Here is a 26,525-nt window from a genome sequence, read left to right as displayed (position 1 = left end):
ACACTCACACACACACTCACACAGACATATACACCCCACAGACAGACAGACAGACAGACAGACAGACAGACACACACACACACACACACACACACACACACACACACACACATACCACACACACGATGAGTTTTCCTTCCTCCATTCCAGACATTGCTGCTGCTGCTGAAAGTGCCATGTAAACAATCTAGTGTGCCCCTGGCAAAAAAACCAGTAATGTTCTACAACTATATTAAAACTAAACTATAAGAAATGCCTACCTACTTACAAAGGCGGAATTATATTGACAATATATAGCAATTCAACAAATTTTAAATTATATCTTAATTTGAAAGAACAAGGGACAAAAGTCCATAGCTAATGAAAAGGTCCTATGAGTGCTGTATACCCAGAACAAAACAAAACAAATCCTGCATGAACTGCACAGGCAATCATGAGTTGGAAAAAAAAAAATGGAAAATGTTGAAGTCCATCTACTGAACTGTAACTGTCAAATCCATGGGAGGTCTAATTCTGTACGTTATGTACAGGAGTTGTCTTTGGAGGAAACACAAGTGCAGACTTAGCTAGATGGACACACACAGCCCAGAATTAAACTGCACAGCGACATTTATTGTTCCAGCCTGGAAAAACATCCCTTTTTAAATTTCACACAGCAAAGCAAGTTAAAAACTTCACTCATCAAATAAATGATAATTTAAACAAGAACTTGCTAAAGAAACCTCATCACAACAACATTTTAGGGCCAGATCATTTTAAGTCCATGGGGCCATTATGAGGATCAACCAAGTGTCTCTTATAATCTGCAAGCCGTTTTTCCTACAACAAGAAGGCGTAACATGTTTTCTTGACTCAGGTGATATATTTAGAAAAGAAATCATGATTTTTTTCTTGCTGTAACGGCAGACTCTGGCTTCTTCTGTGCTCAGGAAAGATGGAATGACTGCTGCCCTTCTCTTGCTGCAATCAACAGTTTGTCACGCATGATCTCCATGCTTGAGTAGTCCGGCAATTTAAGATAATTTACACAAGTCATTACAGAAGGTAAGAAGTCATCTGGGTTTTCTGTTGACTCAAATGTCTTTCGGACAATTGTCAATGGTGGATTTAGACTCCGGAATCCTGATTGAGATGAAAGATCCAGGCATTAGTGAAGTTTTTACTTAACGCCACTATCAGAAGACTGCTTTGTGCTACCATAGTGCCTCATGCACAAGGCATTCTTCTTGCTCAGTAACTACACTTTCAATACATAATACTCAGGTACAATTAAACATAAAATCATAGGCTGGAGGTTTGGCTTAGCAGCTAATACATTTGTCTGCAAAGCCAAAGAACCCAGGTTCGATTCCCCAGGACCCACATAAACCAGATGCACAAGGGGGCACACTGGAGTTTGTTTGCAGTGGCTGGAGCCCTGGCATGCCCATTCTCTCACTTTCCCTTTCTCCCTCTTTATTTCTATCAAATAAATAAAAAAAGTCTTGAAAAACTAATAAAAGTAAAATCATGTTGTACAGGGCCAACAAGTTATTTCCACCTCCTGATTTTTAAAAGCTGAATACATTAAGCTTTCTTGTTTTTAAGAATCTTTTCTCATCTAGATCAACTAAGTTTATAATAAGCAAACATCCCAGGACTTGCACTGCATGTACATTAGCAATCCTGTAAGTTCATGGTAACCTCTGTGAACTTTCCTGCCACTGATCTCTTGATGGACTGCTAAACAAGTAAGAGTGAAGAATTGTCTCTATTCATGCTAAATGTCCCACACATACAACTATAGGGAACAAGTGCAAGGCATTAAACCGTACCTACCTCCAACAGGCAATCGGGGGCTACCAGTCACAAACTGGAGAAATAACCTCTGGTGCTCATTATCAAAACTACTAAGAATCTCAAACAAGAACTTTACAGCCCGACTACAACAAAAAGAAATATAGCAAAATTATTTTGTGTCAAATAAAATGCAATTATTAATACCAAATATGACTTTCAACACCTGATTATCACATTGTCAAGTATAGTATGATTATACATGAAATCCCATTCCAACTCATTCTGAAATAACTATGGTTATAGCTAAAACCCAAATGAAATGGCACAAATAAAACATGACTTACAACTGTACACTGTATGTAATAGTGGGTAATAAATATAAACTTGCAACCCCCCTCCTACTTTTACACAAATAATTGTAAGCCTTCTATAACAGGTACACAATTTTAAATATAACTTCCAACAACCCTTTGTTCACACATACACTCCTCCCAGCTCCAATTTTTGACTACCAACTAGAAACAGGCAGAGCCCACACTCACCTGTCATGAGTATAGCCATGATCAGGCCTGCAGCATTCCATCAGCGTCTTTGCATCCCATGTGTCTGCTTTACTGCCACACAGGAGCTGATCAAGCTTTGAGTCAAAATAAGGGTAAACAATTATTAAAGATACTCCTGCATGCCTGATAGAAAAGAACAGCCTATGTGTGCCAAGTAAGAGTATCGTTTTTCAGTATCAATCCTTCCACCAAGTGTTCAGATATCTTACTTCTTCTACTTATGCCCGCTTTGTGGGGACGAGTTTCTAGAAAAGCCTTTACTTACAAAAAGGTTCTGAATACACACCTGAAATTCTCCCCCCAACCCCTAGCACTTCTCTAGAGGGTTTGAATCACTCATTTGTTTTCTAACTAGGGAAGATTTTAGAAATCTTGGCTTTCAGAAACACAAGATTATACAATGTAGTCAAGAGATACAGGGTGTGCAGTGGTCTGGAATGGTAACTAGACTTGAGATAAACAACCCAGCCCACTCCATCCCGGGCCTATCTCAAACCACAGAGGAATTGGGAAATGAGTAAGTATACTGCTCTCTTAGTTCTGCTGTCCCATAATACATGACCTACAATCCCCATGGGGTTGACCTACATCCCCAATGAGGAAGGTCTCTTCAGAAAAGGGGCAGAGAGGAGGGAAAGGATGGCACCAACATGTGAAGTTTACATACAAAATATGTTCATATCTAATAATAAAAAAGAACAAATAAAAAGAGACAAAAATAAAATAAAATAATTTTTTAAAAAGATACAAAAACAAGCTAGACAAAGTAGAAAAGAAAGATGAGCTCTGCCATAGCCAATAGGTACGTTGTTTTTTTTTTAAGTATCTGTACATTTGTGCGTGTGTGTATGCTTGTGTGTGTTGCCACTGTAAATGAATGACTGATGCATTTGCCACTCTCTGTGTCCAGTTTATGTGAGTGGCTTGGGAATTGAATTTGGGTGAGCAGGCTTTGCAAGCAAGTGCCTTTAACAATGAGCCACCTTCCCAGCTGAGATGTTGTTTCATACTTTGTAGAGAGAGACATGTCACATAGTTGTTGTATGAACACTAACCTAGACATTATATGAAGATAACAAAGGGGACGTTGCTCAGTGATGCAACACTTGCCTATCATCTATGAAGCCCTGGGCTTGAACCATAGCACCACAAAAAGCAAGTAATATCTCTGGGTATACAGTAATCCCAGCAAGTGGGAGGCTGAGGCAGGATGATCACAAGTTCAAGGCCAGCCTGGGCTAGAGGGTGAATTCAAAGCCAGGCTAAATTACAAAGGAAGACCCTGTCTATCTACTATCCCCAAAAGCAAGTGACATCCTTTCTAACATCACACTGGGCAAGGTGGAACATGCTTTTAATCCCACCACTCAGGAGGCTAAAGTAGGATCACTGTGAAGGTGAGGCCAGTCTGGGGGAGGGGGAGGGGAGAGAGAAAAGGAAGGAGGGAAGGAGGAAAAAGGAGAGAGGAGCAGGAAGGAGGGAGGGAGGGGGGAGAGAGAGAGAACAAGAGGAAAGAAAAAAGATTCTCAGGCTGAGAGATGGCTCAATGGTTGTATGCTTTTGAGCAACCACTAGGACCCAAGGCTGCTTTAGTTCAAATCCCCAGAACCCACATTACATGAGGCCATGTGCACCTGTAATCCCAATCCTATTGTAGAGCCCAGACCTGGGATTCACTGGAGCACGAGGGGAGGGAAGGACCAACTGGGATCTGTAACTGTCTCAAACTAGAATGGGAGGAAGAGGGTTAGATAGATGGCTCAGTGGTTAAGGAGCTTGCCTGCAAAGCCTAAGGACCTGAGTTCAGTACCCACATAAAGCCAGGTGCACAAAGTAGCGCATGCATCTGGAGTTCGTTTGCAATGCCATTCTCTCTTTTACTGTGTGTCTGCCTCTTTCTGTATAAATAAAAGTATTTAAAAGAATGGAAGGAAAAGCAAAGAGATAAGCTATCTGATTTTCCACTTGGGCCACTGTAGGTGTATGCTCCCCATCAGACGAGGGGAGGACAGTTAGGTGGGCCTGATGGCAAAGCATCTGTCTAGCATGTGCAGGCTATCCAATGCCAAGTGTCATCAAATATAAACCAAGTTTCCACTTGAGAGACGTAACATTTTGAGGTCTTTTTATAACATCTTACTGCCAGTAAGTTTTTTTTGAAGATTAAAACTCCCAAAAGAAGCTAGCTAAGTCAATAAAGTGATTCCCATGCAAACATGAGGACCCAAGTTTGATCCCTAGCAACCATGTAAAAGCCAGGCATGGTGGTATATGCCTGTAATCCCAGCACCGGAGAAGCTTGAGGAAGGATGCCTACGGTTTGTAGGCTAGTAAGTCTAACCAAGGCTGACCTGGAATTCACTATGTAGTTTCAGAATGGCCTCAAACTCTCAATGGATCCTCCTGAGTGCTAGGGTTAGGGAGTGCACTACTATGGCCAGCAGAGAAAGAGAATGGATGCACCAGGGCCTCCAGCAAATGAACTCTAGATGCATGCACCACTTTTGCATCTGGCTGTATGTGGGTATTGGGGAATCAAATAAGTCATTAGGTTTTGCTGGCAAGCACCTTAACTGCTGAGCCAACTTTGCAGGATCCATTTTTGGTTCTTTTTAGAGGTGACCTGGATCTCACTCTGTAGTTCCAGGCTGGCTTTGAACTTGTAGTGATCTTTCTATTTGTGCCTTCTGAGTGCTGGGATTAGTAGCGAGCACCACCACACTTGGAGACTTTGAACCTTCTGCCTGTGCCTCCTGAGTGGCAGTTACCACCACAGTTTATTGAAAGATTACAGCAGTAACACAATGCAGGATTTGGTGAAAGCTTCGTGTCAATATTTATGAGGTTCCATTTGCCAACACACTCCATAATCCTTTCTGTTTAGGCTGAATTGAAGATTAAAAAAATACATATATGTAAGCGATTCTCCTACCTCTATTTCACAAGCGCTTTCCATTCCTAATCATACTCTAAAAGTACTGACCAATTAAACTTAAAGTACTATGAATTATGATCATGAAATGGTTATTAAATAAATTCAAGCCGGGCGTGGTGGTGCACACATTTAATCCCAGCACTCGGGAAGCAGAGGTAGGAGGATCACTGTGAACTGGAGGCCTGGCTGAGATTACACAGTGAATTCCAGGTCAGCCTGGGCTAGAGTGAGACCCCACCTTGAGGGGAAAAAAAAGGATAAATTCAAAAGTAAACCTCCAAGATGGATGTGGTGATAATGCACGCCTTTAATCCCAGCACTCAGGAGGCAGAGGTAGAAGGATTTCCTTGAGTTTGAGGCCAGCCTGGGCTAGAGTGAGACCCTACTTTAAAAAAAAAAAAAAAGTCAACCTGCTCAGTGTCAGTTCTCTGCTGCAGCCACACCAGCTCAGAAGTGTGCAGATGGCATCACACCATAAGTGCCATTCTTCTCTGAGCAGCAGAGGGCCTAGGCTGACAAAGCTGCTGCTATGCTTAGCATGTGTGGTTCCTACCTCTGAGCACACAGTTATTTAACATAGTTTTGTACTCAGGAAATTTCCTTGGCCTTCTCAAATGTTCACCTCTTATTCCCAAATTTCTGTGGTTTTTGAACACTGAGGTCCTTAACTAGACAGTACAAAATATTTTCCACCAGTAATTACAGACATGAGCATTCCTTTCAGATGTAAGTTACTCACTTCCTCTGGGTAGAAGTACTGCAGGTGACTGAGTGGGAAAACGGATTCAAATCCATCTCTGAATGAATCAAATTGCCGAGAAACACCTTCATTTAGGGCCCAAAATATCACCAGCTGCAGAAAGAAGTATTTTAAAGCTGTAACAAGATGTCAAGTCTTTTTACTTTTACTATTTAACACATGGAAAAATGTTAAAAGCAAACAATAAAACATGTTAATAAATTTGAAAGTTTAGTGGTAGAAAGTTTTCTAATCTGAGGCCTAATCAGTAAGAAAATGTAAAAACTGTGGGAGGGAGACAGTCCACACAGGTGAAAGAAGCTTAACCTTCTTTAAACCATGGACTCTGGCCAGTAATTCCCAGGCCCACAGTGAGCTCTTGGCCAGGGAGACCCATGAGGTCCCCAAAACAATGTAGGTCATTGTCAAAATACTTCATTACCTGCCAGAGCTAAAAGGCAAGAACTCATTTCTGAAGACATCTGAAAAGGAAACTAGCTCCCGCCTGGCTAGCCCTGTAGTGCTAGAAAGCTGCTGGGAGAAAATGGTCACTAATGGCATGAATTAGCAGGGAATCCTGCAGAATACAAAATCAACCTGCTGGACAAGAAGTACATACCTGTCCAACAGTGACATTCAGCCTCTACAGGTAACCAACTGTTCTCTGATTGGACATGAGGCTCATTCAGTGGGCGAGAACGGATTCCTGGTACTGGAAACCAAGTCAGATTCCCATCCTCATGAACCTCATACTTCAGAGAGAAGCTCCACAGCACTTCCCCCCCCCCCCAACTCTGTTCTCTGGAAAAGAGTGGGCTTGCACACCAAAAATCTTTCAAATAACTTTGAATATGCCCATTAACCCAAGTTGCTCTCACTCTTGGAGAAACTGTATTATTTTACAGCTGTCAGAGAAAATGAAAGAGAGTCAAAATCTATTGAGAAGAAGATAACCAACTGCCCACCAAAGAGAACTGCCACCTTTTCCACATCTGACAGAGCCCAAGAGAACTTGCAGTGGAAGTGGTGCCATGAACACTGCCCTGACTGCTTGCCTGACAACCAGCTCCAGGGTGATGGTGGCAGACACAGTGATCAAGCACAACCTATCCAAGCAGAAATTCAGGGGCTAGAGAGATAGCTCAACAGTTAAGGTACTTACCTGCAAGGCCTAAGGAACCGGGTTTGATTCCCCAGTACTCAAATAAAAGCCAGATGCACAAGGTGGCATATGTATCTACAACTTGTATCCAGTGACTACAGTCCCGGGCACACCCCTTCCCTCCCTCCCTCTCTCCCTCCCTCCCTCCCTCTCTCTGTGTGTGTGTGTGTCTGCTTGAAAATAAATAATTTTTTTAAAATAAGTAAATATTTAAAAAAATTTTTTTTGAATAGCTGGGAAGCTTTTACATGGTGCAAAGTGTAAAACCCTTAGCTCTAGAGTTCCTCTCAATCTGGGGAAGGATTATGGTCAGCTCAATTTTTGATAAGTGGAATAACATCTAAGGAAACCTACTGTCATTTCTCCCTTCAAACAACAAAGTATGAAATCAAAAGCTGCTTTTCCCAAGTAACATCTAAAGTCAGCAGCAGGTAGAGCTTATGCTTTTGAGGACTATTCTAAGTGGAAAAGTAATTATCATTGACATATTCAACGTGAAAAATCTGTGTCATTATACAAAGATAGGTGGAGGATTTGAGTTCTAAATAACCCAAAGACTCAAACACCATTTGGCTGTCTACAGATCATCACATTTTGGAAATACAAAGAAATGTAACTGCTTAATGCTTAAGAAAAATGAAAATCTCAGCAAGCATGGTGGTATATACCTCTGATCCCAGAACTCAGGAGGCAGAGGTAGGAGGACTGATTTGAGTTCAAGAGCCAGCCTGGGACTAAACACTGAGTTCCAGATCTGCCTGGGGTAGAGCAAGGCCCCTACACCTCAAAAAACCAGAAATAGAAAACCTTAAAAATAAGAAAAAAAAAAAAAAAAAAGATTTGGAGAGAGGAACAAAATGACTCTGTTCACAGTCCCATGTTCACTGGAGCAGGTTCTGCCCTGTCCCGTTTACAGGCGTGCAGCAAGCACAGTCCTACAACCCCGTTCCAGAAGATGTACAATACATACTCTTAGATATTCCTCTAAATTGTAGATAGTGACTGGTATATCTTTTCCTCCTTTCTTCAGTTCAATGTTGGGAAATCCTGGCAGTGTGAAATCCAATCCTAGATCTTCAACTGAGCAACCATTCATAGTAAGGGTTTCTAATGCATACTGTAGACTCTCTTTGGTCTATTTATTAGGGGGTAGAGGGGGGAAGAAAAAGGAAAGAGTTAAGAATTCACTAACAATTATATTGTGTTTATAAAACATAAATGTTAAACCTAATACAATTAGTGGGTTCCAGTAGCTATTAGTTTATTTCTGACCATACTTTATAAGAAACCACAAAGAAAATAATCTTAAATACCCCCAAAGCCAGCTACTTTGGGGTAAAGAAACATGACTGCTGTGGTTTTCTCCATACTGAGAAAGGACTGCTCACTTTAAGCATAATCAAATCAAATCCCACAGAAAGTCCTTAACATTTCGATTTAGTGCTTAAAGTTCACAAAGTTGTTGTAAAGACATGTAAGGCAATTCACACAATGCTATGAATTTTAGTTTCTTCTTCTTTTTTTTCCTCCCCATTATTTACCTAACAAGGCATACTACACACTATAGAAGTTTAAAACTCACAAGATTGGTAAAAGTAGAAACCCAAATAATTCTAACATTTTAAGACAATAGAGCTGGTATAAAAAAAAATAGGCATTGCCGGGCATGGTGGCAGACGCCTTTAATCCCAGCACTTGGCAGGCAGAGGTAGGAGGATCGCCATGAGTTCGAGGCCACCCTGAAACTACAGAGTTAATTCCAGGTCAGCCTGGACCAGAGTGAGACCCTACCTCGAAAAACAAACAAACAGAAAAAATAGGCACAGACTTTATAAGCACTAATTTCTCCTAATAAGCACAAAGTAATATTTACAATTAGGAGATAAAAATGAATTAATTTGCAAATTATCCACTTAATCAAGAGATGTGACACTGTCCTTTGATACAGAATCTCAATCTCAAGAATACTCACTTTATTATCTAATTTGTTTAAAAAAATACAGCTCAGAGCCGGGAGTGGTGGCGCACGCCTTTAATCTTAGCACTCGGGAGGCAGAGGTAGAAGGATCACCAAGAGTTCAAGGCCACCCTGAGACTACATAGTGAATTCCAGGTCAGCCTGAGCCAGAGTGAGACCCTACCTCGAAAAACCAAAAAAAGGGCTGGAGAGATGGCGTAGCAGTTAAGCGCTTGCCTGTGAAGCCTAAGGACCCCGGTTCGAGGCTCGGTTCCCCAGGTCCCACGTTAGCCAGATGCACAAGGGGGCGCACGCGTCTGGAGTTCGTTTGCAGAGGCTGGAAGCCCTGGCACGCCCATTCTCTCTCTCTCCCTCTACCTGTCTTTCTCTCTGTGTCTGATGCTCTCAAATAAATAAATAAGTAAAATTTAAAAAAAAAGAAAAACCAAAAAAAAAAAATACAGCTCATTTAACAGTGGTCTGTTTTTACACAAACAGAAGCAGTTTCAAACTTACTCTTTAGAAAATCCCACCTGTTTTTTTTCTAATGTCCAATATTCGGTACAGATAATCAGATAATGCTAAGTGTAAGCCAAATTCAACTACTGCAGAGTAAGGCAAACTGAAGTATTACTCATCTGTACTTTCAAAATAAATTACTGTTATAGGGATGGGAATATGGCTCTGTCAGTAAAATACTTGCTAAGCAACAGAAGGACCTGCGTTCAGATCCTCAGAACCCACATAAAAGCTGGGTGTGGTGGCACATACCTATAACCCCAGTGCTACAGAGATAGGAAGATCCCTAAGGTTTGTTAGCAAGTTAAATAGTCTAGCCAAATTGGTGGGCTTCAGTCAGGTTCAGTAACTGATTGCATCAAAAAACAAAGTGATGTGGGGGTAGGGAGGGAGGGAATTACCATGGGATATATTTTATAATCATGGAAAATGTTAATAAAAATTAAAAAAAAAAAAAAAAAAAAACCAAAGTGAAGTGTGCTTGAGGAAAATACCTGATGTTAACCTCTGGCCTTCACATGAACAAGTGTACACACATGCCTACATACACACAAATACGTATACACAAACATTAAAAAATCCAGAAATGGTATAAAGCTTATCTTTGAGACCAAATGGAGAAACCTCAACATATGTTTCCTAAGAAGACATTAGTCATGACCTTTAAAAACACTGTGGTGAGCTGGGTATGGTAGCATAAACTTATAATCCTGCCGAGAGGGAAAGACTGAGAGATCTTTCTGAAGAATTTAACATATCTGTCCATTTACAATTCAATAAGCAACCAGCCATATGTGTCTTCCATTTGTATCATTTATTTAGAAATCCAGATGTTTACTAACAACACTTGCTATTGCAGTAAGGCCTTCTCACCCACCATGAAATGGTTCAATTAGTTTAAATCATGAATATAAATTAACAACCAGTAAAATATAAAACACTTAAGAAAGACTAATCACTAAAATAAAGAATCTACCTGGGCTAGAGATACTCAGCAGTTAGGGTGCTTGCTTGAGAAGTCTAAGAGCCTAGGTTTGATTCCCCAGCAGCCAAGTAAAGCCAGATGCACAGAATGGTGCATGCATCTGGAGCTCATTTGTAGCTATAGGAGGCCCTGGCAAGCCCCTTCTCTCCCTCTGCTTGCAAATAAAAAAATATGTATTTTAAAAATTACTGATCTGAATCCCAGCACTCGGGAGGCAGAGGTAGGAGGATCGCTGAGAGTTCGAGGCCACCCTGAGACTACATAGTGAATTCCAGGTCAGCCTGAACCAGAGTGAGACCCTACCTCGAAAAACAAAAACAAAAAAATTTACTTATCTGATTTTTTAACAGTCTCTTTTAGGCCTACCTGGGATTTATCTTGCTCGAGTCTTTTCTTCTGTCTGACAATGTCTTCTAGGTGATACACTGATCTGGCTACAACAGGATCAATGTCAAATAAATCATGGGATGTCAGTGAAGTTTCCTGTCGTAGCATCCACTTATAAAAGGGCAAGCCAAGGGGAAGGTCCACCTGAGAGGAAATATGTAAAACATTTTGTCACAATGAGCTTCCAGAATTAACTCAAATCTCTTAACATTTTCTAAGTCAATTGAAAAGATCAAATAATCCCTAAGAAAGTAAATTTAGCAATGGTTTCTCCATTACATGAAGTGGCCACAGTTTTGGGTCTGTATCGTGGTAAAAAACAAAAGAAAAGCAGGGGCTGGAGAGGCGGTTCAGCAGTTAAGGTGGTGCCCTGCAAAGCCTAATGACCTAGGTTACATTCTCCAATAACCACATAAAGGCAGATGAACAAAGTGACATATTCACTTGGAGTTTGTTTGCAGCAGCTAGAAGCCCTGTTATGCCCATTCTCTCTGTTTGTCTCTCTTTTCTCTCTTCTTGAAAATAAATAAATACATTATAAACACACAAAGCACTGAAGAAACATACTGAAACACTAACATTAAAGAAGAACCTGTCAGTGGCATGGTGCATACCTGTAATCCCAGCACTTGGGAGGCAGAGGTGGGAGGATCGCTGAGAGCTCGAGGCCAGCCTGAGACTACAGAGTGAATTCCAGGTCAGCCTGGGCTACAGTGAGACCCTACCTTGAAAAATGGGGGAGGGGTTGAAATGGGAGAGGGGCTGGGAGCTGTCAATGGTAGACATACATTTTCCACAATACACTTTAGATGAGGGCCTCTGAATCCCTTAGAGGAATTTTACTCTATTTTGCACCAATTCAATTCCAATGTGGTCTGTATTACTAACTATTCTGAAACCAAAGATAAAACAAAGAATGTATTTAAAACAAAATAAATTTAAAAATATAAAATGTAACTTCCAAAATAACAAACTGTACACTCTTCAATTAAACTGAGATTATGCACTTATAAATTTGACATTGGATATCTTATACATATGGATAAAGTACCTCAGAAAAAAGAGAGCAAAGGAAATGAAGAAAGTCCAGAAATAATCAAACCTCCATGAATAATGGTCATTGGGGCCAGAGAGATGGCTTAGCAGTTAAGGCACTTGCCAGCAAAGCCAAAGCACCCAGGTTCAATTCCCTGGTACCCACATAAAGTCAAATGCACAAGATGGTGCATCTGTCTAGAGTTCATTCACAGTGGCTACAGGGCCTTTTGTGCCCATTCTCATTCTTTCTTTCAAATAAATGAATGAATGAATGAATGAATGTCTGGCTTTCACAAGAGGACTCTAGTAAAAATTCAACAATGTTTGGCTATATGCGCTTATGGCTTTTTTTTGGGGGGGGGTTCTAACCTTCTCCATTAGCACGATGCTCTCACTGCTCCAGTTTATTATTTATTTATTATTACTATTTTGGTTTTTCAAGGTAGGGTCTCACTCTTGCCCAGGCTGACCTGGAATTCACTAGGTAGTCTCAGGGTGGCCTCGATCTCACGGTGATCCTCCTACCTCTGCTTCCCAAGTGCTGGGACTAAAAGTGTGCATCACCACGCCCAGCTGTTTTTGAGGTAGGGTCTCACTATAGTCCAGGCTGACCTCAAACTCAGTGATCCTCAAGTGCTGGAATTAAAGGCAGGCATGTGCCACCAAGTACAGCTTGCTTGTGGCTTTTCTACTAAACCAAAAATGTTAAGTCAAATCCTTACAAAAAACATAATATCATCGTTAACGTAGGTCTCAGGACCCTAGTTATTAAAGGTGTGTATCATTAGGCAGCTGAGCAACCTCTGGGAGCTGTTAACTTCAGTGTCTGTGCTATAGAATCAGAACTGGCCTTTTAAAATAAAAGCCTTATGCAGTTCATTATGTACCTTAAAGACTGAGAAGCAGTGCTCTAACATATAGCACTGACTTCAGGGGACTGAAGAACTTTCACAGGACACTGTACATCAAAATTGTAGAAAAGCAAACAATCCTAAACTTACCAATCTGAAATCCATGATAGCCTTAGCCATTAATTTTCCTAAGAAGCGAAACTTCATCTTAACCTTTGCGATATGAGCTGGTTTAGCTGTCCTACCAAAGGGAAGTGCAAACAGGCCCTGGAGGTTTTGAATATACTTGGTCCCTTCTTGGTTACCTGTAAAACAATTCACCAATTTCAGATGATATATCCAAAAATAAAATTTAAAAAACCTGGTAACTAAGAACATTTAAAAATTTAGTGTTCTGAAAACTGGAAAGAAGTCCTCTAGTGCTAGAAGGCTTTCCACATTTGACAAATGAGAAACGGGCAAAAAACATGGCCCCGCAAATGAAACTGATTATACTTAATATACTGTAATTTAAGGGATCCCTTACATGACTTAACACAAACTGACAAACTCACACATGCAAATTACCTTTGGGATTGCTAAGAGTCACTTCTTCACCTCTCCAGAGACCCAAGTCAGCTCTCTGTAGTTCCTGAGATACAAGTGCATAAAACTCCAGTGTTGGCCCAAGACCTGTACCAACCTACCAAAAAAAAAGAGAAAGAACCAAGTGTTCATGAGGAAGCCTAAGATATGATTTTCCAAAATGTCCTTACTGGACATTTCTTCACTTCTGGACACCTGAGCAAAATTACCTCCTTCTCACCCCTCAGGCCTCAGTATCCTTATTGTGTGGCTCAAGCTCATATATTGACAAAATTACTGTGGTGGTTATGTGCTTTTCCTTCAGACAGCAACATGACGCTATCTGTATATGCATCTTTAAGTCTCTTTAGGGGACTGTTATCCCAAAACCAATGTAAATATCATGTTTGTAGGAGAGGTTCCATTGCTGCCCAAGTTAGTTTGATACTACTTTCTTAGGACTCATATTTCAGCCACTTACTTTACCATTGGTTTGGCACACGTGTTTATGTTTTAGATGAGGATAAATGTTTCAGTTACCTTATATCCACTATAGTGTTATGTACACATTCAAAATTTATAAAATTCAAGATTTGTGGAAAGAAATTTAAAAGAGTGTCATCCAAGCCAGCAACCAGAGCCAACTTAACCTCATTTAGGACACCAGTGCTCCTTCATGGTGCACTGGATTCTCGACAGGTTTATTAGCATACACATGAGACAGGGTTTCACCCTGCAAGTTCCGATCTACCACACGATCTAGTTTAGAGCTGAGGCAATTTTAAGCACCCTCTAAAGATGACTGTGTAGCTTTGAACAAAACCATGACTACATGACATGCACAAGAGGAACATGCCTGGGGTCTAGATTACAGAATTATCGCTCACTCATCCCACTAGTCCAGACATAAAGATAAGCAATGAGAAGTTCACGTCACAGTTTATAGGTTAAATCTAACCATAATCTGCCAAGAAGGCAACAATTCATTCACATACTACTTGTAAGAAATTTAATTTTACCATTATTATAGCTCTTTTTTTTGTTGTTTTTGGAGGTAGGGTTTTGCTCTAGTCCAGGCTGACCTAGAATGAGTCGCAGGGTGGTCTTGAACTCACAGTGTTCACCTCTCCATCCTGAGTGCTGGGATTAAAGGCATGGGCCACCACGCCTGGCACATCATAGCTCTTTTTTAAAGTGGCCAACACTAGTTTAAAACAGTAAATACAGTTTATAAGAACTTTTTTTTTGGGGGGGGGGGTGAGGTAGGGTCTCACTCTAGCTCAGGCTGACCTGGAAATTCACTCTGTAGTTTCAGGGTAGCCTTGAACTCTCAGTGATCCTTCTACCTCTGCCTCCTGAGTGATGGGATTAAAAGGCATGCGCCACCATGCCAGCTAACTGTTATTTTCAAAACAACACATTTTTGATTAGTACATACATGTTTGTCAAAATTTCACGTCAGTAAATCAATATTTTCCCACAACTGAAAATGTTCCAACGGAAATTTTGCAGCCATCTTTGGTTCTTCCTTCTTACTTTCCATAACCCAAACCAGTCACTACTCACCACAAGCTTCTTCAAAATACACTCTGAATTAGAGAACTCCCTTTGCAAACACCTCTTCTTACCTGGTCTCCTTGAGCCTGCTGGATGGCCTCTGCAACCGCACTCCCAGCATTCTACACACCATTCTCATATGGCAAGAATCATCCTTAGAAATGCTTCCCCATCTCATTCAAAGTAAAGTGTAAATTAGCATCCATGTGACATCAATCTTGAGCATCACTGACCTTAGTCCTGGTGCTCTGTCCTCACTAACTAGCTCTGGCCAGCTTCATCCTCTTTCAGGCACACTGCCTTTCTCTTCTGCTAGAGCTGATTTTCCCTAACAGCAATGGCTTGCTCCCAGCTCAAACGTCACTTTAAACTACCCTACTGCACCTTCCTTTCTTGACCACACAGTGTAATACATGCACATACACACAAAAACGTACGTGTTTGTCTCCTCAAACTAAAAGAAAAGCTCTATGATAGTAGAGGAACTAATACAGCCACTGAAGGACTGGAGATAAGGGTGGAGGTGTAAAGCAAATATACCCATGAAGTAATACTTGTTATCCTCCAGATGGGTGCTATAAAGTCGGCCAATTTTTCCTTTTTACAAACTTGCCCCTACCCAAGTTACAGATCAAATCAGCTTATTTCCATTACTTAATTAGCTATATCATCTTAAAAGTAAAACATATTTAACTTAAAATATGAAATTTCATGGGTGTTAACTGAAAGCTGTTCCTCTCATGTTGTCTGCATGGGAGGTAGAAGGCCCAAGCTACAACTGTTCTGGCAATATTAATATTCCCATCCAGGGACCAGGCAGCTTCCCTACAGATCAAACTGACTCTTAAAAATATGTATTTTATTTATTTATTTATTTGAGAGAGAAAGAGACAGAGAGAACAGGCACACCAGGGCCTCCAGCCACTGCAAACGAACTCCAGATGTATGGGCCACCTTGTGGCTTATGTGGGTCCTGGAGAATGGAACTGGGATCCTTTGGCTTTGCTGGCAAACACCTTACCTGCTAAGCCATCTCTCCAGCCCCAAACTGACCTTTAAAAGGAACATTTTTTAATTCAAATACTCCACTAAATAGGTCGTCACTTGGTTTGGTCTTAAATTTCTGTTTCTGAAGGAAAAACCTAATACTCTCCAGGGAACAAAAAACACAGAACAAAACCATTTAGCCATCAGCTTAAAACAGTCTTTCTCTCAAAGCTAACATACACTAACTAACTAGCACAGCATGTTTTATATTACAGGCGATGTTCCAGTTGTTTCGTATATTTTACTTTAGTGATCATTCTAACATGATGTGAGCATATTTACTATGGCCACAGCTGAGACAAGGGCAATGCTTGAGTTTCCTGAAATTGCCCATTGTTACATAGCCACTAGGTAGGAACACCAGGAAAGACAGGCCATGCTGCTCCATTCTTGACCACCAAGCCCAGAAACTGGTTTAATTCTTCTCTGATTTACCAACTACTCCACTTCAAGATGGAACCACTTTTAATTTTCAGATCAGGATTCTTCCACAACTAGTTAGAAAAGAAAAGAAGAGAAAAGAAGAGAAAAGAAAAGAAAAGAAAAGAAAAGAAAAGAAAAGAAAAGAAAAGAAAAGAAAAGAAAAGAAAAGAAAAGAAAAGACTTCCAAAGGCCATGTGACTGATTTACAAAGCCAGTGTTTCAAGTTTCCAGAAACCCTCCACTTCCCCAATGAAACTAGATCTAGAATTTTTTTTAGTCAATAGGGAACTTTTACCAAAGACCACAAAAATCTTGATTTCTGCACTAACAACTGAATCCTGGTTCTTAGAAGGGTCAGTGTGAAAGTATTCTTAAACTAGATAACTAGATTCCACTGAAAATGCAACCTGAACAGAACCAAGAAGAATGAGAGAGGGAAAAAGTACCACTAGGGCTGGAGAGATGACTTAGCGGTTAAACGCTTGCCTGTGAAGCCTAAGGACCCCGGTTCAAGGCTCAATTCCCCAGGACCAAAGCCCTGGCGCACCCATTCTCTCCCTCCCCCCCCCCCCTGCCTTTTTCTTTCTCTGTCACTTGCAAGTAAATAAAAATGAACAACAACAACAAAAAGTACCATTAGAAGCCAGGCATGGTGGCAGATGCCTTAATCTCAGAACTTGGGAGGAAGAGGTAGAAGGATTCACTGTGAGTTTGGGGACAGCCTGGGACTAGAGTAAGTTCCAAATCATCCAGGTCTATAGTGAGACCCAGGCTCAAGAAACACAACAAATAACCTACCACCCCCAAAAGAAAAATATGCTAGACAGAAAAAGTAGAACACATCATTAAAGTAAGCATATATCAAATGAGCCAAAAATTTTTTAAAAAAAAGGTTTTCTACCTGTACAAAGAAGTATGATGAATGCATAAATACATAAGAAGTATATCCTCTGAGCAATAACCAGACTGAGGCATGTTTAAAAAAAATTCAAACACAGCCAGTGTAGTGGTGCATGCTTTTAATCTTAGCACTCAGGAGGCAGAGGAAGGTGGACCACTGTGAGGTCAAGGCCACCCTGAGACAACATAGTTATTTCCAGGTCAGCCTGGGCCAGAATGAGAACCTACCTCGGAAAACCAAAAACAAAATAAAAATAAAAAAATTCAAGCTGGGCTGGGGAACTGGCTTATTGCATTAAAGGCATGCTAACCTGGGTTCAATCCTACAATACTCATGTAAAGACAAACACACAAGTGGTGCATTACATCTAGACTTTGTGGTTGCAAAAGGCCACAACACTCATATTCTTTTTTTCTGCTTGTATGTATTTTTTAAATCCAAGTTTTGTATTCCTATATTCAAGGACCTGCACTCCATCTCATTTCCTCTTATGCATCTTCCTTTCCTCCCAAAGCTCTCAGAGCAGTCATCAACAACTGCCACTCACCAGCCCCAAACCTTGGTTTTGAACTCTATCCGGCAGGAAAATGGTTCTAATCTTCCCTTCCTCTTTCCCATTAAAACCTAAATCAAAAGTTCACTTCTCTGCAGGGCCTTCCTCAGATACCTCAAGACAGCATTCCTTGTCTGAATGCCTCATTCATTCCTGGTACCTCTACCAATCACTTGCCACATTCTTCTGCATTTCTGTCCTGGATCTATTCAACTCTACTACAATTGTTCGAGTGGGGGAGTCTGCCATAAACTGGATCATTAGCACATGGTACACTTCTCAGTCCAAAAATAACTAAATTTTAATTTGGGCATTAAGTTCTCTTAACATTTTAATAAGTTTTAATAAGGAGAAAAATGGTTAGGAAAATGAATGTAAGCTGGAGAGATGGCTTAGCAATTAAGGCGCTTGCCTGCTAAGACTACGAACTGATGTTCAACTCTCCAGGTCCCATGTAAACCAGACAAAGAAAGTGGTGCACACATCTGGAGTTTGATTGCAGTTGGCTAGAGGCCCTGGTGCACCAATTCCCCCCTTCCCCATTTAAAAAAAAAAAAGAAAGAAGAAGAAGCAAGTCTATTGGGCTAGCCTCAAAAAGGGAAGAGAAGGGGAGAGAGGAAGGAAATGAATGATGGTTGTGGGGAGATAAGCTCAGCAGTTAAAGGTACTTGCTTGCAAAGCCTGATGACCCAAGATTAAATTCCCCATTACTTATATAAAGACACATGCACAAAGTGGTGAGTGTATCTGGGGTTCATTTGTAGTGGCAGGAGGCCCTGGTGCGCCCACACATATTTTCCCTTCCTTCCTCCCCTCCCTCTCTCTCAAATAATTTATTTTTCTAAAAAAATATAAGCCAGTTGTGGTAGTGCACACCATTAATCCCAGCACTTGGAAGGCAGAGGTAGGAGGATGGCCATGAATAAGAGGCCACCCAGAAACTACATAGTGAATTTAAGTCTAGCCTGGGCTAGACAGACCTTATCTAAAAAAAAAAAAAAAAATGAATGAATGAATGAAAACTAAATAGCTAGAGATAATATCCTAAGAGAAAATGCTCATTTGTAAAAGTACTTACCATGATCAGACACTGTTCTAATTCTTCACACATATCAACTAAGACAAAATGTTGAAGTTACACAGTATTTACCCACATTTTGCACACAAGAATACAGAAAGATAGAGAACTTTGCTATTGGAAATAAGTGATTAATATGGTGGAAGGTTTGTAAATTTAAAGTCCATAGTTAGTACAGAAGTCAAAAATGTCTAAGCTATACCTTTATACTTTGGAGTTAAAGGACCAAAAATCATTACTTTCCCTCTCATAAATAGACAGATGATAGATATAGATTGATGGATCTGAATCTCATAAACAAACAGCAACAACAACAACAAAACCCAATGAATGACTGGAGAGATAGCTTAGATTCTCCAGGACCCATGTAAGCCATATGCACAAGGGGGCACATGCATCTGGAGTTCATTTGTTGTAGCTAGATGCCCTGGTGTACCCATATTCTCTTTCTCTCTCAAATAAGTAAATTAAATGTATTAAAAAAAAAAAACAATGAAAAACAGGCAAAAATCTGTAGGTCTTTTCCAAGTAAGACATGTAAGAGACCTATACACAATACAAAGATGGTCACTTATTAACAATACGAGAAATGAGGGCTGGAGAGATGGCTTAGCGGTTAAGCGCTTGCCTGTGAAGCCTAAAAACCCCGGTTCGAGGCTCGGTTCCCCAGGTCCCACGTTAGCCAGATGCACAAGGGGGCGCACGCGTCTGGAGTTCGTTTGCAGAGGCTGGAAGCCCTGGCGCGCCCATTCTCTCTCTCTCTCTCTCCCTCTGTCTTTCTCTCTGTGTCTGACGCTCTCAAATAAATAAAAAATTAAAAAAAAATACGAGAAATGAAAATCACAATGAGGTATTACTACAAATTCACTAGAAAAACAATTAAAAAGATTGATAGCACCAAGTGTAGGGTGGGCAGATAAAATAAATATAACTTATATACATCACATCACTGGTAGGAATTTAAGTAGTGATAACTACTTCTGTAAAAGTTTGATTTCTTATAAAATTAAAACTTCTTATCAAATGACTAATTCAAGTGAGGTATTCATCCAAAAGAACCAAAAACATGTTTAACAAAAAGAGGATATAAATAAGTCACATGGAAACCTACTTTTTTGGACAACGGAAAACCCAGGAGCCATAATGGTTACTAGAAAAATTTCAGTACAAAGGATGGGATATCTTCCAGTGAGTTGATGGCCAGGAATGTCCCTGATCTCCCAAAAACATTACAGGCCATTGCCGAGGCCCTTGGTTTCCCACCAGGAATAGATGGTAAGATCCTTAGTGCTGAAGACTCCACATACTTGGACTGCAAGGCCACTGAAAAATCCTGCTGGAACTGAGCTAATAACCTCCTCCATATAGACCAGCTGACAGAAAGCTGGAAGAAACCATTCTGCATGCAGTTCAATGGGAGAGAGAGGAATCAACAGTGAAGAAACTCAACAGACATTGCAAGCCTTATATTTGGCCACCCAGGCCAAATGAGCCAATGGGTACAACAGTGGCACGTCTGTTATGGTGGAAACCAACTGCCCTCCAATTGGACTGGAGGCCCGCTCCATGGGAGGGAACACATCCCTGATACTTAAAACCTAAAACAAGGGTAGTCATGAGCCCTAGGGATGTAATGCCTGCTGATGTCTGGATAAATGGATATATACTATGCTCATCAAACTGCCCAGTAAGCACTTCTCTTAATGCTCATACCTATATATTAATGATACTCTCACTTTTGGTAGAGAGAACCTTTTCTTTTTAGATGGCAGTGACCTTGGGACGACGCATGCATCATGCTGCTGGGAAGACGTGACAAGAGGTGTGCTCAGCACTGAAGAATCTCTATCACACCTTCCAAGGCTCAGGGTCCACTGTGGAAGAGGTGGCGAGAATATAAGAGCCAAAGGAAGGGTAGGACTCCTTAAAACATGCTCCTCCAGACACAAAATGGCCTGCATATCCATGACCTCGCAGTGCCTGACACTATCTACTCAAGACCATCATAATAGGAGGAAAAGATGATGACATCAAAATAAGAGAGACTGAGAGGAGGGGATATGATGGAGAATGGAGTTTCAAAGGGGAATGTGGGGGGAGGGAGGGCATTACCATGGGATATTGTTTGTGATCATGAAAGTTGTTAATAAAAATTAAAAAAAAAAAACCTAAAAAAAGTCTGAGTACAATCACAGCGGTGTTACCCAAAGTCAAAAGCTATTTAGAATGTTAAGTGGACCTCAACAAGTGACTAACAGAAAATACATTCTGGTCTAAGATGTAAGTATAGCAACATGGAAGGCTCTCATAAGGACACCAAGTCAAAGAAGGGTCACACCCCTAGCTACATTCGGCTGATGCACTTATTATGTATGAGAATGCCAAAAGAGGCCAAACTATAAGGTCAGAAACTAGATCAAATTGTTGCCAGCAAAGGGACCTGGGGAGGGGACTAAACACAGTCTGAGATGCTCTCCCATCTTGACATGGTGGTGGTTACAGACTATGGAATTTTTAAAACACAATTCAACCATTTCTTTAAAAAAAAAAATCACTAGATACAGTGATGTTTTTAGTGATTTTACAGGCGTGGTGGCACATACCTTTAATGCCAGCACTCGGGAGGCAGAGGTAGGAGGCTTGCCATGAGTTCAAGGCTACCCTGACAGTACACAGGGAATTCCAGGTCAGCCTGAGCTACAGTGAGCCCTACCTCAAGGAAAAAAAAAAAAAAAAAAAATCACTGGGTGCTTAAAATCTTTTCAGTTCATCAATTTAAAGATTATCCAAGCCTTTATAGCAAGGTTCCAAAATGCCTGTCAGAATTTTGTAATACCAACAAACTGAAATGGCATGTTTTCAAGAGCGCACTAAACACGATGACTGGACTCAAAAGCTCACCTCATTTTCATACTGGATTTCTAACATGGCCCGAGAGCTGCCAAGGTCTTGCATCACAGATTCGGCTTGCTTCAGCAGCTCCTCCCTGTTCACAGTACGCTACAAAGAAAGTACAGATGTGATGAATAATGCCGTGCTTACAACGCACTTTGTCAACAGGTAGCATTTCCTGCCAGTGCCAAGTGCACGTGTGTGTGGGGGGCTAGAGGTGAACTTTTTAGATGCCTTCCTCGATCTCTCTCCACCTCCTATTTTTGTGACAGAATTATTACCTCACTCAATTTGAAGTGCTCTGATTCAGCTAGACTAGCTAGCCAGGGATTCTTCTGTCTCATATTTCCCCAGGGCCAGGATTCCAGGTGCACATTGTCATGCCTAGCTTTTACATGGCTGCTGGGCATCTGAACTCAGGTTCTCATGCTTGTACAGTATGCACTTTACTGATTGAGCTACCTCCTCAGCCTCCAAAACAATCTATTCGATGGTTAAATGATTATGCTTTAAACACACACCTGAAAAGAGGTTCAAGGGAGTTGTACACTGCTATCAATAGTGGTCTGGCACACATAGGGATGCTACAGGCCAAGTATAATTACTAATTTATCTCAATCCATGGCCAAGTTCAGAAAATTCAAGTTGGAAAACAATCTTTGTTACTTTGCCAAAAAGCGATGTAACTCAGGGTTGCAGCTACATGAAATCTCCCTTACCATATCTTTAGAGACAGAGACACAAGTCTAGAGGCTCCAAGTACTACCACAGGCGGCTCCTAATAATATTTACAAAAGCAGTGTAAAGGCTTGCTCTTACTTCTAAAGCATAGCAACATTGCTAGTTACAAAAACCTCATAAGACAAGACAGAAATAGTATAATTGCTTTTTAAATACTGTACTTTTTTTGTATCTCATCACAACCTTTTCATCGTCTCCCCATTTTATAGTATAAGATTTTTAAAAGAAACTTTTGAGACTTAAATCTATACTTAAGAAAAAAAGCATGGGATGAATATGATGGAGATGAACAGAAAAGTAATAAATAAAAGACACAGTGCTTAAGTGTGGTGGTCAGACACAGAAATGTCTCAAGGACAGTGGCTCACAGCCAGGATTGTGCAGCCGAGATTATAAAGTAGGAATTATCTCAGAAATATTAGAAGATGAAGAATCATGAAAACTCAGTTTCAAGAGAGTGACAGGAAAATATGGTTAACACAGAAGTGATTTTTTTAAAAAAGCAAAGACTACGGTTAAGCTTCCCAAATCAATAGGAATTAACTAGGTACACTCCACCATTTCTAGTTCTCCTTTTATTTGAAAATCTGAGTACAACACTTTTGGGAGAGACTTACTTTTTTTCTATCCAATCTAGGTGCAACACGACTATCTTGAGAATCAGACTGGTTGATTTCTGGGTTGGTATCAAGTAATCTTTGCATTGCCCGGTCCCGATCAAATGCAGTTACATAAAAAAGCATTTGGCGTGTATCAAAAGGGAAGAAAAATGGACTGTAAAAAGACAAAACACAAATTTGTTACCATTAAAAAATATCAAGACATAATACAAAGCGCAATATATATATATATATACACACACATTTTTTTAAGGTAGGGTCTTGCTCTAGCACAGGCTGACCTGGAAATTTCTCGAGGTGGCCTCAAACTGACAGTAATCCTCCTATCTGTACCTCCTGAGTGCTGGGATTAAAGGTATGTGTCATCGTGTCTTGCAATTTCTTTTGTAGTTTTTAAAAACTTTGTGGAATGTGGTCTCACTAAATTGTCCAAGCTGGTTTTAAACTGCTGCACTGAAGCAGTCCTCCTAAATTTCTAAAATGGACCATAGCACTTGGATCTAAATATTAAGCATCAGTACATTAGGTGCTTTTCTACATAAGACCAAAAATCTTAACCTTTAAAGTCATACACTTATATTTATAGTTTGTCTCTAATCTTCAACCTTCTAAAACGCTTTAATGAAGTACAAGTTCCCATGGTCAGCCAACACCCCAAGACACATACACAATAAAGAGATACAATCAAGGAAATTGAATACCAACCCCAACTGCACAAGTCTGTTTGTATGCTTTACAAAGTTGTGATCAAACAAAAAGAATGTTAGTAAATATGTGAAACCATTTCTTGTTATAAAACAAAGAAAGATCAACTCAATGATAACATTCACAAGGTCACCAAAAGTGACTGTCTTACCAGGTTTTTCCTAACTCAGTAAGCCACGTTGGGATGTTTCCTGTCATGATCACTAAAGGATCTTGAAGCTGCCTATTTGCTTTTGCTGTCAACTTACTGTTATTAAATTCACTAGTTGGAATAATCTCCTTGCACATTGCATTCTGTAAAGTGTTAAAAAAAAAAACACAATGTCATGGAATAAAACATTAGGATTGTATTCACAATCTCTTCCTTTATTCCTAAATAAATGAGTGTCTACATTTTACTTTATGTTTTCTAACATACAGTGCCTCATGCTATGTTTCAACCCAAACAATTCCCCTATTGTTGAAACTCCCCTGCCCTGCCCGTCCCTGGTACTGGGTCATTCATTGATACGGCAGTAATATTTTATGAAAGGCTAACCCCTTCAATGTTTCTTATATTATATATGAAAATAAAGAGGGCATGAAACTTTTTATAAATCTTATGTTGAATAAATAAACTAGTAAAGTACATATAAAAGAATCTAAGCATAATAAATCCAGTTCAACTTTAGTGGTGTAGATGAATATAATGAATGTGTACCTAGAGATACTTGACAAATCTGCCAAGAGAAAAAGAATTAAACCAGAATATAAGCCAGGTAGGGGGGAGGGATATCTCCCACAGATGAGTACATATACTTCCCTGGGCTAGGAACCCCACAGTTAGCTGAACAATTGTTTTTATTTCTAGTGCAACAGAATAGTTATCACTGACTACACAGAAACAACAAAGTAATAGAATTTCTTACATAAACTACATTACTCACATCATACAAGTAATACCAGTATCGACTGATGGCATGTAAAACTCTTAAAAGGAGGATCACATCTAATGACGGGTCTTCAAAGGTGATGTTTTCAGGTGGTGTAGGAATGAGGTAAACTTCTAAAGGATTTGACACAGATGGACATACTCCATCTAGGGGGCAAAACATCAAGGTTTTAGTTTTGATCCAAGTAGAAATCACCAAGTCATCATATGCCTAAATAACCCAAAGCTGTTATATTTTAATTCTTGGTATCTTATTAGTATGGTACTAGACACAGATAATCCTGCTCCTCATTTTATCTTATACATAAAACATCTAAATTTATAAAAACCTCATTTTCCATATTAAGGATCATCACACTACCTTAGAAGTACTTGCACATCCATGTTTATTGCTGCTCTATTCACAACACTTAGGAAATGAACCAGCCTAGCTGTCCCTCAACTGATGAATGGACAATGAAGATGTGGTACATTTATACAATGGAGTTCTATTCAGCAGTAAAGAAAAATGAAATTATGATATTTGCAGGAAAATGGATGGACCTGGAAAGGATTATTCTCAGTGAGGTAACCCAGTCCCAGAGAGACAAGTGTTGCCATGTTCTCTCTCATATGTGGATCCTTCCTAGCTACAAATGTTTGGACGGACACACACAAGTAGAACAACAGATTACAGAGAGTGGAATGGTCCAAGTGAGGTCAGAGTAAGAAACTGAGTAAAGGAAAGGTGGGGGAAGGGTTAATCAAATTCTAAAAGGGTATGAATAAGTCATATGAAATTTACTATTATGGACAATGGTGCATCAAGAAGCCATAAATGGTTACTAGAAAATCTTCAGTGTTGGGGATGGGATACCTTTCACTGAGTTGTTGGCAAGGGAGGCCCCTGGTGCCCCCAAATGTTACAGGCCACTGTCAAGGCTCTTGATTTTCCAGTAGGAATAAATGGTAAGACTCTATTGCTGAAGATTCCACATGCGTGGGCTACAAGATCACTAAGAAATCTTCCTGCAGCTGAGCTGAAAACCTCCTCCTTGTTGACCAACTGACAGAATGCTGGAAAAAGCTATACTGTGTGCCACTCCATGGGGGAGTGAGAAATCACCAGTGGAGATAAACAACAGTGGACACAGCAAGCCTTAAATTTGGCCAACCATGCCAAATGAGCCAACAGGAGCAATTATAGTGGCATGTCTGTTATGGGGAAAACCAACTGCTCTCTAATTGGACTGGAGGCCCACTCCACGGGAAGGAACACATGCCTGATACTGAAAACCTATGATGGGAAGTTATGAGTCCTAGTGATGTTAAGACCTGCTGGTGCCAGGCTCAATGCAAACTACCTGGTCAGCACTTTTCTTAAACGTTCACATGCATATATTAATGCTATTCTCACGTTTGGTTAGAGAAGTTTCTCCTTTCAGATGGCAGTGACTTGAGATAACTTGGAAGGCACCATAGTGCTGAGAAGTGACAGAGGAGTGCTCAGCAGTGAAATATCTCTATCATCAAATATCAAAGCTCAGTGTCTACTGCAGAAGAGGTAGTAGGAAGAATATATAAGGAAAAGGAAGGATAGGACTCCTTACAACACACTC

General features: G+C 40.3%; 1 protein-coding gene across 17 annotated transcripts in view; it reads right to left on the bottom strand.

Moving 5' to 3' along the window:
• Positions 1 to 591: 591 nt before the first annotated feature.
• The window catches only part of Trip12 (thyroid hormone receptor interactor 12), a 159,637-nt gene continuing 133,703 nt past the window's right edge, over positions 592 to 26,525 (bottom strand). For all 17 annotated transcript variants that reach the window (XM_045147308.1, XM_045147307.1, XM_045147305.1 and 14 more), the window contains 12 exons: positions 24,923 to 25,074; positions 24,148 to 24,290; positions 23,289 to 23,445; positions 21,940 to 22,038; positions 13,483 to 13,597; positions 13,066 to 13,220; positions 11,006 to 11,170; positions 8,149 to 8,313; positions 6,017 to 6,130; positions 2,322 to 2,416; positions 1,819 to 1,922; positions 592 to 1,122 (listed from right to left, as the gene is read on the bottom strand). In XM_045147308.1, the coding sequence (XP_045003243.1) occupies positions 926 to 1,122; positions 1,819 to 1,922; positions 2,322 to 2,416; positions 6,017 to 6,130; positions 8,149 to 8,313; positions 11,006 to 11,170; positions 13,066 to 13,220; positions 13,483 to 13,597; positions 21,940 to 22,038; positions 23,289 to 23,445; positions 24,148 to 24,290; positions 24,923 to 25,074 (1,661 nt within the window). In that variant the 3' untranslated portion in view covers positions 592 to 925. The remainder of the gene's footprint in view (positions 1,123 to 1,818; positions 1,923 to 2,321; positions 2,417 to 6,016; positions 6,131 to 8,148; positions 8,314 to 11,005; positions 11,171 to 13,065; positions 13,221 to 13,482; positions 13,598 to 21,939; positions 22,039 to 23,288; positions 23,446 to 24,147; positions 24,291 to 24,922; positions 25,075 to 26,525) is intronic.

Source organism: Jaculus jaculus, chromosome 4 (genome assembly GCF_020740685.1).
Source record: "Jaculus jaculus isolate mJacJac1 chromosome 4, mJacJac1.mat.Y.cur, whole genome shotgun sequence".
Classification (NCBI taxonomy): Eukaryota; Metazoa; Chordata; class Mammalia; order Rodentia; family Dipodidae; genus Jaculus; species Jaculus jaculus.
The sequence above is the reverse complement of the archived record's forward strand: the minus strand, read 5'-3'. Positions and strand labels throughout refer to the sequence as shown.